The sequence below is a fragment of the Epinephelus lanceolatus genome, chromosome 5, assembly GCF_041903045.1.
Source record: "Epinephelus lanceolatus isolate andai-2023 chromosome 5, ASM4190304v1, whole genome shotgun sequence".
Lineage (NCBI taxonomy): Eukaryota > Metazoa > Chordata > Actinopteri > Perciformes > Serranidae > Epinephelus > Epinephelus lanceolatus.
The window spans coordinates 20,377,698-20,394,416 of record NC_135738.1 but is presented as its reverse complement, the minus strand read 5'-3'; the positions used below and the strand labels follow the sequence as shown (position 1 = coordinate 20,394,416).

At 39.5% G+C, this 16,719-nt stretch overlaps 1 protein-coding gene and 1 non-coding gene across 3 annotated transcripts; both read right to left on the bottom strand.

Annotated features, from left to right (window-relative positions):
- Window positions 1–601: 601 nt before the first annotated feature.
- Window positions 602–16,714, bottom strand: kif23 (kinesin family member 23). 2 transcript variants are annotated; one of them, XM_033634249.2, is made up of 23 exons: window positions 16,576–16,714; window positions 16,251–16,317; window positions 15,916–16,044; window positions 14,593–14,698; window positions 14,322–14,458; window positions 14,094–14,206; window positions 13,846–14,016; window positions 13,614–13,658; window positions 11,495–11,607; window positions 11,116–11,237; window positions 10,910–11,012; window positions 10,749–10,828; window positions 10,545–10,664; window positions 10,285–10,444; window positions 9,328–9,489; window positions 9,047–9,213; window positions 8,776–8,949; window positions 8,390–8,593; window positions 5,724–5,957; window positions 4,163–4,251; window positions 3,978–4,056; window positions 1,218–1,288; window positions 602–1,125 (listed from the first exon to the last, which is right to left on the bottom strand). In XM_033634249.2, exons 1-23 carry the CDS (start codon window positions 16,587–16,589, stop codon window positions 1,110–1,112), a joined length of 2,676 nt encoding a protein of 891 aa, XP_033490140.1. In that variant the 5' UTR covers window positions 16,590–16,714; the 3' UTR covers window positions 602–1,109. The 2 variants fall into 2 exon arrangements, with proteins under 2 accessions (XP_033490140.1, XP_033490141.1); XM_033634250.2 differs by lacking the exon at window positions 13,614–13,658.
- LOC117262929 (Z30 small nucleolar RNA) lies at window positions 11,341–11,434 on the bottom strand. The gene has a single exon (XR_004502153.1). It is a non-coding gene; the product is annotated as a Z30 small nucleolar RNA (small nucleolar RNA).
- Window positions 16,715–16,719: the final 5 nt, after the last annotated feature.

Sequence of the window (16,719 nt, the reverse complement as noted above, 5' to 3'; positions counted from 1 at the left end):
TAGTGTACATATCAGATTCAAACTATATTCAAATATAACTTCAACTGGCTGGCAAACATGGAGGAGAAAAAAGAAGACGATAATGGACAAAGGTGTGAGATGGTAGACAAAATGTTTTCACTCAATAGAGCTCTAATAGCTACGTTACAGTAACGGCTGCAGAAAATAAATTTGCCGTTATGTGACATCATGTGGAAAGTTATGCACTGAAGGTTACTGTAACAGTTTCATTCCACACAACAAAATTCCATGATTTTTTAAATTATTTTTGGAGCATTTTTGCCTATATTGGACAGGGCAGGTTAAGTATGAAAGGAGGAGAGAAGGGGTATGACATGCAGCAAGGGGTTGTGAGCTGCCGCTGCAGCAAGGACATTGCCTATGTACATAGGATGCCCACTCTACTCACTAAACTCCATACTTTGATATCTTGATTATGTCAGGAAATTGAGCTACTGGGCGCCCGACTTTTTCAAAACTTTTAAGAATTTTTACTAATTCCATGACATTCCCAGGCCTTGAAAACAAGATTTTGAACCGATGAGTTTTCAAGGTTTTCCCTGACTGTGGGAACCCTGTGTGAATATACACAACAAGCTGGTGCTTCAAAGGAATTTTATTCCTGAGTGTACAGTGAAGGCAGGAGAGTTCAGTTTCATTAGTGGCAGAAGCAAATTTTATAAAGAACTGTATTATTCAAACTCTACTTAAAACTCAGTATGATTCACCAATCAAGAGACAGAAACAGACAAAATCAATAGTGTGGCAGCTTCACAACTTGTCTTCATGTGCCAACTAACAAACGTGACTGTCAACACGTAAACATGCAAACAGACTCTTTTCAGCAGCAGCGCCACAGTAGATATTTGCCACCATCCTTGACTGAATCAGATAACACTTGTTTTCTATTGGTTCAAATACAATGTATAAAATATTTTCAGAAAACAGCTTTGGTGACACATGTATATACACTTCTGCATATATATAAAAAAGTGTGGAAAATGTTTAAATATCACTACAGCTAAATATATATAAAAAAGTTTAGACTATTGCACAAGAGCCAGGTGAGGGCAGAGGGGAGTGATGACTGGAGCAGTGGTCAACTGCTTTCAGGGTTTTCTGCGCCTGTAACAGAAAAAGCAAGTTAAACAAATATTGTTTGTGTCTTGCAAAGGAAATGCTATTCACGTATGTGATTTGTAACGGTGACAGCTTACTTGGTGATCCCATGATGCTCATAGCCAGGACCCATGTTGGATCTAGCCCTCATCTCCATTGCCACAGAACACTGCAAACAAAAGAAATTAGGACCCAAATTTACTACGAAGTATTTAAATTATACTGAAACATGCATCTCTACTGCAACTAAAAACAAGAGACCTGCAATAAATCCTGATAAAATCTCATGAAGCTTATGTTTGGCTCTGACACAGTTCAGAGATGTACTGATTTAGCCCAACAATGATGTTTGAGTCTGTGTAGTTCGAGGGTGTTGTATTGGGCTGCTTTGTATTTGGAGTTAAAACAATTTGCTATCTGACACAAAATTAATCGTCAACTATTTTTATGATTAAATACTTGAAAAGGTTCAACGCTAAGGTTTTTTTTTCACTTGCCTGGTCGGGCAAGTTGGTCAGAGATCTACTTGCCCGAAGTCAGTTTTTACTTGCCCTATAAAAATTGTTTAAGCGGCTATCAAATAAAAGAGACTGCAGTTATTTTTATGTTATGTAATCTTTATTTACACTGTATTTATTAATTAAAACAACATGTCATGTATTGTAGCTTAATTCCTACACAAAAATGACAGTGTCAGGGCTTAAAGTGAAAAATTTGTCAATTGTTCTCCGTCTATAATTTTGTGCCCTACTTGAGCCATGCCCACCTCTATTTATTTTTCACCCCTCTCTCCAGTTCTGCTGTATTAACACCGGGTTTAATATATTTTGCTTCCATCTCTCTGCCCTGCTCTACTCTACTTCAACGCTACTTAGCTCTCTCTCTACTCTACCAGTAGACTACCACATCCACCTGTTGCACAAAACGCACACAGCAGTGTTTCCCCTAGGATGGAGTTGTAGCAGCGGAGGTGAAGCACACGCATAAAAAATAATTTTCACATGTGTGAAACTTTTTTGTATGCTTGCAAAGCACAGCCTGCTGGGATGTTTCTATGTATCTACTGGCACCAGAAGGGCTCTTCAGGACTAAGTACATACAGTACATGTGTGCACAGTATGAGCAGGTGAAATGTCTGTCTAGCTTACATATGAGGTGTCTCAAGATTTAGGAACATAAAATTTTATTGAATATAATAAAGTAAAAAGTCACATGACATGCTGCTGTTTTGTGCTATGACCTATTTAAGTGTTGGAAGTTGTTATTTACGTGACAACGCCTGAACGCAACACAAGCTTAGCATGAGTGCCGTGCTACGCGCACAGACAAACACGCTGCTGTGCGTAACAGCAGTCTGTTGGTTATTTACACACTGTCCATTTCAATAACTTTGTCAGCTGACAAACTGCACCAGGCTCGGGGTCAGGTTTGGTCAGGAAAATGCGGCCCGAGCCGCTCTAGCGTGCTCACCTGTGTGTGTGGCGCAACTCCGCCGTGCGCGATACAGAGAGCAGAGGAGAATTGTTAACGCGTGACCATGTAGAGACAGAAATGACACGATGGCTTAACACCATAAATAGTATATTGTTATGTTATTATATGAAGCATCCGTCGCGCAAAATAACATCAATGGGGGCTGTGGGCAGGACATTGTTACACAGCTGTGCCTGTGACTTAAGGCAGAGAGACCGCTGCATCAGAGCAGAAGAGCACGTTTTAAAATACATTTATTTTATCAATTAGTTATTAACTTTTACTATTTTTAGCAACTTGCCCGATCGGGCAAGTGAGTTGTTAGTTTACATGCCCGACCGTGAGTTTTACTTGCCCCGGGCAATCGGGCAATCCTTATTGTTGAGCCCTGAAAGGTAAATTGATGGTTATTTAAAATCTTAATTAAGTTATCTTACTTGTAAAACAATTAACTGATAATAATTAGTAATTATTAGTAATGCTACAATGTGTTATTTCAACAGTTTATTGGTACATACACAACATTTTATATACTAGATTTAGTATTTGTTAATTTTTAATACTTGGTTCGGAAACCAGATGACTATTATAAAGTTGCAACTGATGATTATAGACTAAAAACTTGTTAAATTGTTATTATAAATACTGTGTAGTGAATATTTAACATTGCAAATTTTCAATGTCCATCGACTTAATGCATATAGACAGTTTACAAACCAGTTATTAACCATTTACAAATGCTTAATATGGTAAATAAAATGTTTTGTGTGCAACAATAAACTGTTAACATAACAAATTATAACATTACTAATAATTAGTAAACATTATCATTTCATTGTTTAACAGTAAAAAAACTACTAACTTAAGTTTCATTTTCAATTTGCCATTTATTAATGATGGATATTATAAAGTGTAACTACTTTTCTTTGTCATACTGCAATTTGATATTTTTATTTTATTCCTGTATATTTCTATTTTAAATTTTAGTACTACTCATTTTTGTATATATTTTATATTTCTATATTCTAATGTCCACATACTGTTTGATTAATTGCTGCTGTAACATCAGAATTTCCCAGTTTGGCCTCAATAAAGTACCATCTATCTATCTATCTATCTATCCATCTATCTATCTATCTATCTATCTATCTATCTATCTATCTATCTATCTATTTATTTATTTATTAGCACTGCAATTTGAATATCTATTGGATTATTGGTGAGTTATAAGACGCAGTTTGATGATATCACAGTTTTAGTCTGATCACAAGTTTTTCTAACTAAAAGAATGAAAGACATACATTTGGATGTGTTTTTAGGCCGGCCACCTAACTTCTACACACATGCAGCGATAGTTTGTTGGAGACTAATCACTATCATCCTACCCTTGTCTCCACATCAGTCCAAGCTCCATCTGATGCATTTTCGTTGGCAGGTGCACCTTCTGAGGATTTTCTTTTGCGCCTGCAGGCATGAATGTGAAAGGACAAAAAACAAAACAAAACACAAACTGTTTAGGAAATTATTATGACCTCCAGCTACTCTGCAGCTCATATCTGTCGGCTGTTACCTTGGGACTGCGGTGAGCTCCTGTTTGAGAGTCTCGATGTCAGTGAACTGGACAGCCTGTCCTCCTCCTCTGGTCTTAATTACCTCACCCTGAAAAATGAAGAATACGTGTTTGGAAATATCCAATTTTAATTAGCAGTTCATCCAAGTTTGTTTTTTTAAACATAAAACATAGCGAGTTAGCAAATGCAGCACACCCTAATATTGTGTAGTTATACTGTGTGTTACATTCTTGCCTCAAACCACCATTTTATCCCCTCCATGCAAGATATAATATACCAGGACTGGCACAGAAAAGGCATTACATGCCCATTCACAGAGACAGCTTTGCCTCAGTCCTTTAACTGTCTCTTAACTTGCCAAAAGCCCACTTCTTTAGATATTTACAGATCAGACACGATGTGCGATCTCAAATATCCTGCTTCCCTGAAGGCACCTGACACCAGATTTATTGATGTGGTGCTCTGCTTCAGTGCAGTAACCACAGGATCAGTATGTGTTCTTAATATCAGGCCTAAAGATGTGCCCCTTTAACCCAAATAAAAGCAGCTTTTAGCAACACAAGGACCGACATTCTCAAGTAGTTCCTGATTAATGTAAAAAACGTCACCACCTGCCATTGTGAGAACATTTATATTGTTGAATGCCTCTTTGTTGAAAATCAACGAAAAGATTTGCGAAGAAAAGTGTCATGCTCATAGTTATTCATAACCAATTTTGAAAAAAGACCATGGATATGTACCCACTGACTGTTTTATGGAAAACAAAACCCTAAAGTAATGCAGAATAATAACTGAGGTTTCCTTTTCAATGTTTATCCACTGTACAAAAATTTGACTCTGTCCTGAACATTTTTAGAATTATCTGCAGACTTTACTGGACAGATTAAAAGTGGGGTATCAGACACTTAAATTTAATGCATCTTGAGACCTTTTCAATTTAATTTTTAAACAAATTTAAGACCGATTTTTTTTGGACAAATTGTCTTTTTCATTCTAAATCATTGCAGGCAAGTGTAAAAGTCGTGGTAAATTAGGTTAATCCACATTTTATCAACAGTTAAGTGCAGGTACAAGGAAAAGTATAAGGTTCAGTGGTAGGTTTAAATATTTGTAACATCAGAAATTTGGACTTTGAAGCTTGACTCATTTTGACAAACAGAAGATAGAAGGATGCATCAGTGAAATAAAATAAAATGTTGGTGGAGATTAAATTCAAATTTAAGACTTATTTAAAGACTTCTAAGGCCTTATATTTATACAGATATTTTTAAGGACCTGCAGACACCCTGGTTGTGAGTACAGTAACAGAAATAAAGTCTTAAAATTAACATATTCCATTGATTGTGTTAAAAATATTAACCGATTCTAGCACCAGCTATAGCAGCTTCTATATAATAGCAGTGGATACCTCACTTTCTATTGATTAAAAGGAAAAACAACCAACATGAACATTCTCGTAGACTGAGTAATAAATAGATAAATAAATAGTATTCTGATTATATTCTATAAGATGCAGACATTTTCAAACATTTGTCAAATATCCTGTTGCAGTGTACCCACCTTAATAAGTTTGGTCTGTATCTCGCCATCAGAGGCGACCTCCTGGTGCGTTAACACATATCTGTCACACTTTGACAGGGCCTTCTCACTGGGTGCAGACACCTGGATAGCGTTGGGGATGACAGGCTGTAAGACTGTCCCCAAGTCCACACTGGAGGAGGGCTTGTGGTCCACCCACTTCTCCCCACCAGCAGAGCGGGAGCGACGGTGCAGCGGCCGCACCGGTGTCGTTGTCTACAGAGCGAGGATGCAATTAAAATAAAAGAAAAACAAACATACATACAACCAGGACAAAAAATAACATAAAATCCTGACAAAGATATCCATCATGATGCTGTTGGGATAGCTGGGGATATCTGCAGTTCTAGGAGTCTAAATTTTGGGAAAACTCAAGTATTTGGCCTGTTTAGTGGAGGAATAAAATAAACCTCATTGATCAGAGACACCAGTTTCACTATAACCTCATGCTGCTGCCTGTAGCCGACTCACTGACCCTGTAGCTTCTCTCAATTAGGTCTAGATCAACTGGAGGGGAGCTGGCTGCTGCTTCTTCCTCTTCTTCCTCCTCCTCTCTAACCCAACACAGAGCTCTCCTCCTTCCCCGGCTGGCCACAGGGCCTGCTGGGGACTGGGTTCTTGTGGGCGTACTAGGGGACTGGTGACCCTGCCTGCTGTTCTGGGCCATGCGCTGCTCCCATGCAGAGACGCAGCTAGACACAGACAAAGAGCTACTGGTGCTGGGGATGGGGCAGACGGGCCTTGGGTTCATCTCAACCTCCTCAACTCTAGTGGCACTGACTGGCCCTGGCACTGGCCTGACACAGGGAGAATCAACAGGGCACTGGGGCAGAAGGGGAAAGACGAAGCAGAATTACATACATGCATGGTTAGATAGGGTTAGTACAAAGATATCACATACGAAGTAAATGTTCCAGTAGCTGGTGCAATGAAGCAGCAGCAGACACACTACAACAGCCCTAAAATACAGTCAGCCCTTGTGAAGATTATTACAGTTTTTGTTAGCTGTTTGAAAGAGTCGTCAATTTTTAAAGTTGCAGCAATTAGTTGATCAATGTTTTGTAAATTGAATCTTCAATTACTTTGATAATCAGTTAATCATTTAGGTTGTGATGACTGCAGCTTCTCAGATGGTAAAGTTACTTGCTTTTCCTTGTCATAGCCTACATAAGATTAAAGTGAGTATGTTGGACTGCTGTTCAGACAAAATGAGACATCACTATGATGTACCTATGGGCTGAAGAAAATTGTGAAGGGTATTTTTTACAGTTTAATGTGTAGATCAAATGATTAAATGAGTGAATAAATAATGGGTAGATTAATCTATAGCAGAAATCATCATTAACCGCATCCCTATTGTATGTAAATATAGTTACAAAATAATAATAACACCTTAATATATTGCAATTTAGAGCTGAAAACATCAATTGACATTTTTGCCTGATAAACAGCCTAATTTGTTACCAGTTAATTCCAATCATTCGCTGTTTTTTCACTTCTTTAATTTAAGGATTTGTTGCTTTTCTCTGCTTATCATTGTAAACTAAATCTCTTTGGGTTTTGGAAAATACATTTGAAGAGGACACCTTGGACTTTGGTAAGTTGTTATGGTTCCTTTTCACCATTTTCTGAGACTAAATTCAAATAAACACAAGAAGTTTGTGCTCTAGAGAAAGGATCAGCACTCAGTGAATAACCTCCTAAGCCCTATGATAAGCTATTATAGCGAGGCTTAACTATACAGACCAGTGAGCAGTGATAACTAACATTTCTTTGGGGTCATCGGGTAGGAACCTCCTTTCACCAGTGTTTCGTCTAGTTGGTCCCACGACACCTCCAGGAGGCTAGACAGTGATCTCTGGCGTCCCAGAGACACTCCCCTAATGCCAGGTCTCACTGCTCCCCGCAAGAACCCAATAACCTCCTTTACCTTACTTACACATGGCTTTCTCAGCCCAAACAGCACTGCCACCTTCAACCAAACCCAGGCTCCGTACATGCGAGCTCCAGGTAGAAGCAATGCTGATACTACCTTTCCTAGCACATTCACCATACTCTATTTCACATGCTACATAGCATAACTACAATATAAGCTGAAGTTAAAGGAGATAAATAAACTTACAGGATCAGCAAACACACTCACCTTGCAGCATGGTCTCAAACAAAAGGGATTCAAATAGGCCACTCCCACACTTAAATAACCTTCCTCTTCCTGGATTTCCTCCTTACTTATACATGGCTTTCTCAGCCCAAACAGCACTGCCACCTTCAACCAAACCCAGGCTTTAATCATTATTCAGTAATTATTACTTTAAGTAAGAGTTAATTTCAGCTCTACTCCAAAGCAACATCACAGACACAGCTTTTAAAGGTTAACACGTTTCACAACTGTAGTTAACTGCTGCAGGACTAATGCACTGTACTTTGTGCAGGTGTTAATGCATCTCTTGTCATCACATTGGGATCAGTAATGTTAGTCTGGTCAGGAGAGTATTAGTGTCAGGGAGGGGAGCACAGTAGCTGTTAACTTTGAGGGGACAGAATTCTGTTAAACTGCCCCGCTGTCATTTCATTGAAGAATATCTAGTGTCAGATAAATTAATCAGGAGCTAGAGGAGCTCTAGATGTGCATCGTCAACCCAACATACAGGGACAGGTGAGGGCGAGGCTGATCTTTTCGCAGGGAGGCGTTCCTCTCTGGAAGGCCTCTTAGGCTGAGTCTGACGCGGTGGAGGCTCAGGACGACCTGGAGTCTTGCTCTCCGTCACGATAGCCTTGAGCTGCTTCAGTTTCTCGTCTTTCACCCAAAGTTTGTTTTGCATCTCCAGCTGCATCGCGTTAACGCGCCGGTCCTGCAATGCAAGAGGCATAATGTTAAAGTTTAACACCACTGATTCTAAAACAATCTTTGGGAAAATTGAGGCATGACAAAAAAATAATCCATGGCGGTAAACAAACTGCTACTTTAGCAGGCTATAGTACACAGAAGGCTCCCTACTTTATTGCTCTCTGTGTAATAAGAGGAGTAACTTACACATTCTTTCTCCCATTTGTACTGTGTATCTGTGACGACGCCATGCATGCGCTGCTCCATGCGTCTCTTGTCAGACAGCTCCCTCTGCAGCCTCTGGTCTCTGGTTTCCAGTTCATGCATCAGTGAGCGCTTGTCGTCCTCATAGATTTTAGTAGTTTTCTGCAGGATGTCAATCTGGAGCAGAACCATGTGCAACACTTAGCAAACTGAGCAACATGTCTACCAAATGAAAAAGCAGTCTGTGGGTGGTTTGAATGTTTTTGTCTCTCACCTTGTGTTCTTGCATCTTGTTTTTCTTCTCCAAGCGTTCCAACTCTGCCTTGTTGTTCTGGATGATTTTGTCCTTCTCCGCCAGTTTGCCGTTTTGTTCATGAATGAAATTGTCTTTAGTAATGAGGTTGTTGTCCAGTTCCTGAAGCATGGACTTCATCATGTTGGCTAAAATAACACAAAAGAGAGAACATGTGAGCACACATATGACATGCAACTCTTTATATAACCTGAACAGTCAAAGCCAAGAGGTGTGAGTTGAGCTAGAGTGTGAGCAGGCACCTGCTTTGTTGTATTCGTCGATCATCATCTGTCTAATCCTGTGTCTGTTCTGCAGAGCTTCGATGAGCCTTGGCAGGGTGATGTCATCATGGGGGTCGGTCAGCTCAGAGGATGGTAGAGGTGGGAGGCTGTGCACCAGGTGGTTTATAACAGAGGGCAGGTCTAAGGAACACAGAGGATGTGACTTTAAAAGCTTTTTCCATGTGTGAAATGTACAAATACAGTAACGTCTAAAATGTAAAGATTATGGGTTTGGGGGATTAGCTTGCACTTAAATTTGATGACTAATGCAGTGATATAAGCATAGGGTGTGTGTATAAGTTTGAAGTTTGACATAATGAACATTATCACAGCAGTTATTCATCTTAAAAAGAGACAAAGACCTGAATCCACTGCTTCACACTGATTCTCTTTGAGATGGTCCAATTAAAATTAGAAATGTTAATGGGCTATGGTTTGACCAGTTTGCAGTTACATTAAAATAGCTGAACTTAAATTGGTTGCCATGGATCCTTATAAAGTCTTAAAGGGTATGGAATTTTTCTGAGGTTGGGTTGTAAAATGTCAAAATAATTGGTAACATCTTTTTTTTTTAATATGATTTACCAAAATTGTCCCAAACCCTAATTTATTAATGTCGGTTTATGATTTTTCCCACCTACTTTGGTTATTGCAAAATTGGTCTTAAATTTAATTCTAAATGGCATTTAGAAAGTCTTAAATCTAACTTGCCTTGAACTGTAGGAACCCTCTTTAAAGGTTTAACTTTATGCAGTCACTTTATTTATCTTTTTTTGTATTTATTGATTGACAATACATTTAACAGTTAAAATAAAATTGTTATTTTTCCTTTTATCACGCTCATTTAACATTTGTTAACATGTTACTTTAGTAAAGCATCTTAATAAATCACAGTCTTATTTGGCAGATTTGACTTACACACAGTGCATATCTTACCTCTGTCTGTCGGGCCGCCTCGCTCCTCCAGCTTGCGAGACAGTTCCTCTTTGAAGGCCTGGTTTCTATGGCGACGGCCCGGGGTGAAGCCACAGATGGGCCTGTCCACTGGACGAGCCACTTCCACCTCCTGGGTCATCTCTGCAAACCGCATCACCAGCTGGACAAACAGAACGAGTCTTTAATGTGACAGCGGAGAGAAGCTTACATGCTCATTCTAATAACAGACGGGACACAGTGAAGGTGCAGGGTGAACTTACTAAGGTTTCCTCGTAGTCGTCGCCTTTGGGATTGACACAGACAACCATTCTGACTTTGCCCTCTCCGTCAAAGTAGTTCTTGAACAGATGGGTTACTTTAGAGTCTCTGTAGGGGACCATCTGTCAGAGAAAACTTACATTACCTACGTGGTTCGTCAGTAAATATAACGACAGTGTTTGGATTTAGTCGGCTTTAGTTTGTACCCGATTTGTGCCACACATCTGGTTCTCTCGAAGTATCTCAATGCATGTCCGCAGATTCAGCAGGGACTGATTAATGTTACCTGCATGGTAAGAATGTTGTTTAATCTCACACAAACTTCAGCTACAAATAAAACCGAATTTTGACGACTGGGGCAACAAACCTGCTTCACGTATACGGGTGCCTTCTGCCCCCGTCCTTCCGGTGCGCTCACTTCCTGCCAAATCCACCAGGCACAGCTGACTAACACTCACCTGGTTTTTATCCTGATGAACACAATCAGAAAACACCTCAGTATCTCCTCGGTATGCTTATAATTCATCCACATATGATTCTAGGACTAGAGGTGTGGTTTAAGGTTCGACTAACCTGGAGGATGTTGTCTCCATCTGCGTCAAGAGGAGCCTGAGCCAGTTTAATGATGAGCACGCTGTGGGAGCGGCTGGACTCTCTGTTCAGGCGGGTGTTCGCAACTTTCCTCTTCTTCTGACCTGGAACATTGTCAGCCAACTTTTCAAGCATGTTCATTAACAGATTGCATCTTCACATAGTTTCAACTACTCTAACCTTCTTTTGTCAAAACTCTTACGTGACCTGCTCAGAGAGAAGATTAATTGAGATCATTTCCTGGCCAGAGCTGACCCGGAGGCCATCAATGCCAGGTCAGTCCTATCAATCATCACTGCAGCATTTTCCATTATTCTTTTCCCTTTATTCCTTTAAATGTGACGATGTTACATAAACTCACCTTTCCAGAACACTTGAAACGCCTCCTCAGCAGACTTGACTTCGACCTCCATACAGCCAGCCACATACATGTTGTGATTCTGATCCTCCCTGAGGATTTTAGACTGAGGTGGTCTATATTGAGAAAATAACAGTGTTAGTCACTGACAACATGGAATTTCATTTTTCATGCAGCAGATGTGGAGTGTCAAACATTTGGCGTGGGATATTAATGGTGCTTAATTCCAGCCATGGTTAAATCATCAGTGACAATCACAGGGTGCCAAACAAAGCAACATACAGCAGATTTAAGGACATTCAGGAGGTTTGCCATAACAAAGACTACAAGCAGGAGGAGGGTGGCGTAATGATTTTCAGGACTAAATGAACACTCATCAACGCTGGAGACATTACGTGCTGAAGCCCGCAATCAGTGGCTCTGTCACTTAGGGTAGGACTGAGTAACAAACCTCAATGTTTTATGGGCACTGACCAAATTTGTCTGTAGCAATCCAAAATTTGGCATGAATACTTGCTTAGATCAAGACTTTGCCTAAAGTATTATAAATGTTTGATTTAAATTATACTCATGCCAATATGATATCATGTCATTCAGGCACTGTTCTTGTACAGATGTTTGTGTTTTAACATTTCAGAACTTTGGCTTTACAGCTGCAACTAATTATTATTTTCATTATTGATTAATTAGGTCATTATTTTGTGTTTTTTTTTAATTAATCTTTTGACGTATAAAATGTCACAAAAGGATTTTTTAAATGCCATTTACAAAGTCCTTGGTGGAATTTTCAAATTGCTTGTTTTCTCTGACCAACAGTCCGAACCATCAAAGCAATAGTCGGTAACTTTTAGAAATATTTTGTCATTTTTGCTCAAACTGACACAGTGGTACATGAGAAAGATAATCTGTGAAAAAAATAATGCTCCTCTGTCTCCTCTTAGTGTTTCTAATGGCCTTATTGAACGTGGACAAACACACAATGCATACATTTGAAAAACTCAAAGGCAACATGTCTTTACTGAAAAAATCATCACAACAACCAATCAGAGCTGAGGAGTCTCCACTGTAGCTGTCAATCATGTCAATTACTGCTTGTGAACTGCATTCAAACTGCTGATCAAATATGAATTAAGATTCTGTTACTGCATTGCCTATTTCTCACCTCAAATGTTTTCAGAAACATATTTAAGTGTGCTGTTCAGCTGTAAAATAAGAGTTTCTGACCCAGCCGCCATGTTGAAAACAGTCTAGCGAAACCCAAGTACCATCCATTAGCAGAAAAATACAGAAATGGGCAATGGAGTAACAGAATCTTGACTCATATTTGATCGGTGCTGCCAAGTTTGACCACAGTTCATAAAAGTGATTGACAGGATTTACAGCTGCGATAGAAACTCTTCAGATCTGACTGGCTGTTTTCAGTGCGGTGTGGTAGATTCTAGCAAATACCATTAGAAGCACTGTGAGGAGCTAAAAGAATATGTCTGTCTCACACAGTACTGTGTGGACGCAGTGACAGTTTCAGCAAATATGACAAAAAGTAATCTTCAGAAAAGTTTTCAACTGTACTTTTAGCAAACGCTCACAATGGACATGTTTGAGCCAGAGAATATTTGCCATTGTTGCTATAGAGAAAAAAACCCTAAGCCATAATTTGTTATTAAAAGTTGTTGAAACAATTCTGTCAGTTTACTAATTGTTTAATCATTTCAGCTGTATTTGGCTTTTTGCCAAAAATATGTTAAAATTTCTTGTTTATAAAAGTAAGGTATTAACTGGGATCATGTCAGCAATAAAGTCTCATTTTAGTCGCATTTTAACATGTTATCCCTCGGACTGGTGTAATTTTTATAGATCCCTAAATAAATTAAATTGTATAGATAAAAGTTTTGTTTTGGTGTCGGTCCTGAAACCCAGCCCTACTTCAGGGTAACTTCTTACTTGTTGTGACAACTGTACTCAATTTTCTAGAGTAAGAAGTTTCCATAACAAGTCTGTAAATGTCTCCAGCCTTGACGAGGTTCTGTTTAAAGTCTAGACTGCAGATTTGTGTGTAACAGGGAGAGTTCATCTGAATCAGGCTACTAGTCTGATGATGTACGAGTATTCACTGGTCACATACATGAACTCAGTGTTCTGGCGCACAGGTGTGCCTCCACCATTCCACCTAGTAAAAAGAACAGACAATAATTTTTGTCTACCAGCTACTCTGACATAAAATTATCATCTCGACAAGCTACTATACTTAAAACATTTTAATGTCTGTGAACAAATTAAACATGCTAATGCTGATTTACTATTCATGAGTCTTTCTCTGGGTTATTATTCTTTCACTTTACATTTCTAGGACTTACTTTGGTTTGATTGCATCCTCCTGATTTTCCTCCAGGAGGTCATAGATGTAGTTGTTGTAGATTTCTATGTAGGAGACGAAGACGCTGTAGCTGCTGTCCTCATCCACATCATCAGCTTTATAAGCATCCTCTGGCTTAATCATGTCAGCAATTTCAGGATCAAGCTTTTGTCTGAAATCATAGTAGCGCATGTTATGTATCGGTCACAGTGTAGCAGAACTCTGGTGTTTAACAGGACTCAGACTTACCTAGAGGAGGGTGTCTTAGGAATAGGCAAGTTGTTTTCCCGCCTTTGACGCTCCAACAAGGCATCGACTTCATTCTGGACCTCCATGCCATTTTTGTCATCAGTCTTGAAAACCTGAGGAAAAACACAGGAGGTATTAAAATAGATAAACACAGACTTAACAAAATATTACTAAGATGTGTGGGTACAAGTGATTATCAACACAATTTTTGAATGTTAACTCTCGTACATATCGTTTGGCCTGGTAGGGTCCAATACTGTTGAAGATCATGTCAAGAGAGCGAGGTAGAAGTCCACCCTGGCCTGGAGAGCCAGTCATGGTGAACGTCTTTCCACTTCCTGTGACCCCGTACGTGAAGAGCAGACCTGCAACAACGCAGGAAAATCAGTGGCAGGAAACACAGCAGATGTACTAAAATTTAGTTTGCAAATTAGGCAGCTGGCTGAAGTTAGACGCATATTGTTTCGAAAAATAAGTGTCTTCTTTCTGGAGCTCTTACCATTTTTTCCATGGATGAGGTCATCGACAAGAGGTTTGGCCACAAACTCAAACAGCTCCATCTGAGATGTTGACACTCCGAATACTTTTTTGAAGGAATACTGTGTCTGAGAAGCAAAAGAGAATGGAATTTGGTACACTACTGAGTATTCATGGTAGCAGGATTGTGTATGTGGGACTGACTCGAAACAACAGTCCCCATGTTCCACAGATGTGTTTTTAAGATTTTTTTGTTTTTTCATTTTTTTGTAACAGCTAAGATGTATCAGACTTTGGCAACATGGGCAATACTTATTAATGCGAATAATATATTGTTGGTTTTGGTCTTTTCATTGGATTTGTTTACAATTAGAAGAATGCAGAATATCACTAAATGTATCCTTTACATTAAATATGACAGTTAAAGGAATATTATATCATATATGTTTGAAGTGGGATTGTATGGGATACGTTTCCATATTCAATGTAGTATGACATAAATTAGATGTAGACAGCATGCCCCCATTTTGGAGAAGCAGGCTGGAGCCCGCCATGGAAGCCAAGCAATGTCCCGCTGTGAATGGGGTCAGTAACAAAATGTATTTTAGTCACTTACAAAAATCAATACCAATTTAAGTGTACAGCATATTGAGAGTATTCTCAGAACTGTACCTTTCCATCAGACAGCCTGTTGGCAGCAGGGGAGCCGTTAACAGTTTCAGTCCCCAATCTATGCACTGCTCAAAGCCACCAGACCCCGCTGTACACGGGAGCTGCTGGTCTACCACTGCTTAAGTTAGTTAGTTAATTAGTGTTATTGTACAACTTTGGTGTACCCAACTAACCCCTTTAAACACCAAAGTTACAAACAAACTAACTGATGGAGGTAGTGACAGACCTGCAGCTCCTGTGTTAAGCAATGTTAAATCACCGTTTTTCTTAATGGAGTCTGGCTGTGAAGAGAGGAATGCAACTGATTCATTTTACTGCTGGAAACCACTGTCGGACATTAACGTAAGGCAATGAAAATACTCTCAATATAGCATACACTTAATCTGATATTGACTAGGACTTTTTTAGGTGGCTAAAATATGTTTTCATGTAGCTTTCATGTCGGGCTCCAGCCTGTTTCTCCAAACTGGAGCATGTCAATTAACTACTTTCTACTGTTTGTAATATACTCACTATGGATAAATACCCCAAACAAATCGTCTTGAAAAAGAACTAAACTATTCCTTTAAGCACATGATCATTGTGTAAAAGAAGACCTCTGCTTTAACCCTTCAGCAGTACAACAAAAGGAGGGAAAACAACAAAAATACTTGTGGTTCATTAAACGTGTTACCTCTTTGTATTCTCCATTGCGGTTTGTTTTGAAGCCTTCAGGGGCGTGCAGCTGGATGGTGGTGCCGCTGATGACCTCGATGCAACACTCCTCGTCCTCCACACCCAGAGGTCGTACACGGCAGTACACCTGAGTACACACAGGAGGAGGAGGACGTGTTTTATTAAGTACTACTTTTACTTCATTGTACCTTTGGGAAAACAAACATAGTATGGAGCCTTACTTTATAACTACAATTTATCAGACATTCATACACCACATCCCAGAAGTACATGAACGAAACAGTTTGCGTTGTTTGTTAACGTTAATTATTGAACAAACTTAATGACACTCACCCCAACCGGGTCTTTCTGGTTGTTGGAGGGCTTTTTATGAGGAGGCCTGCGGGGTGTCCTACCCTTCCTGAAAAAGAAAATCACATTTCATCAGCACAGTGTAGCGTTAGTGTTTCATTACAGCGAGGATGCGCTAACAAAGCCGCTGGCTAGACGGCGTATTAGCCCCCGGCTAACGTTACGGCTAAGCTAGCTAATCATTCGTTGTTTGGATTCCGTCGACAGGACCGTAAACTATAACACGACAATTAGCATTAGCATAGCACTTGTAGGTAGTGTGCGTTAAAGTGAGTTAAGTTGAAAATAAATATTACAGTCTACTTACGCTTGTCTGTTCATTGTGACTCGCGTCCTCTCGAGGTTTTTTTTTTTTTTTTTTTTTTTACCGTTCCTGTTCCTCCAATTTTGAACTTTCCCTCCGCCTCCTGTAACCAGAGGACTTTTTCAAAACGAGACGGCAGCAGCCAAT

Excerpts from the sequence above, each read along its gene's own strand:
- kif23 (XM_033634249.2), bottom strand. Across the intron at positions 14,699-15,915 it reads GCAATGGAGAATACAAAGAG|ACACAGTATTCCTTCAAAAA; the intron begins GTAACACGTTTA and ends TTTGCTTCTCAG. Across the intron at positions 10,445-10,544 it reads ACGACTACGAGGAAACCTTA|CTGGTGATGCGGTTTGCAGA; the intron begins GTAAGTTCACCC and ends CTGTTTGTCCAG.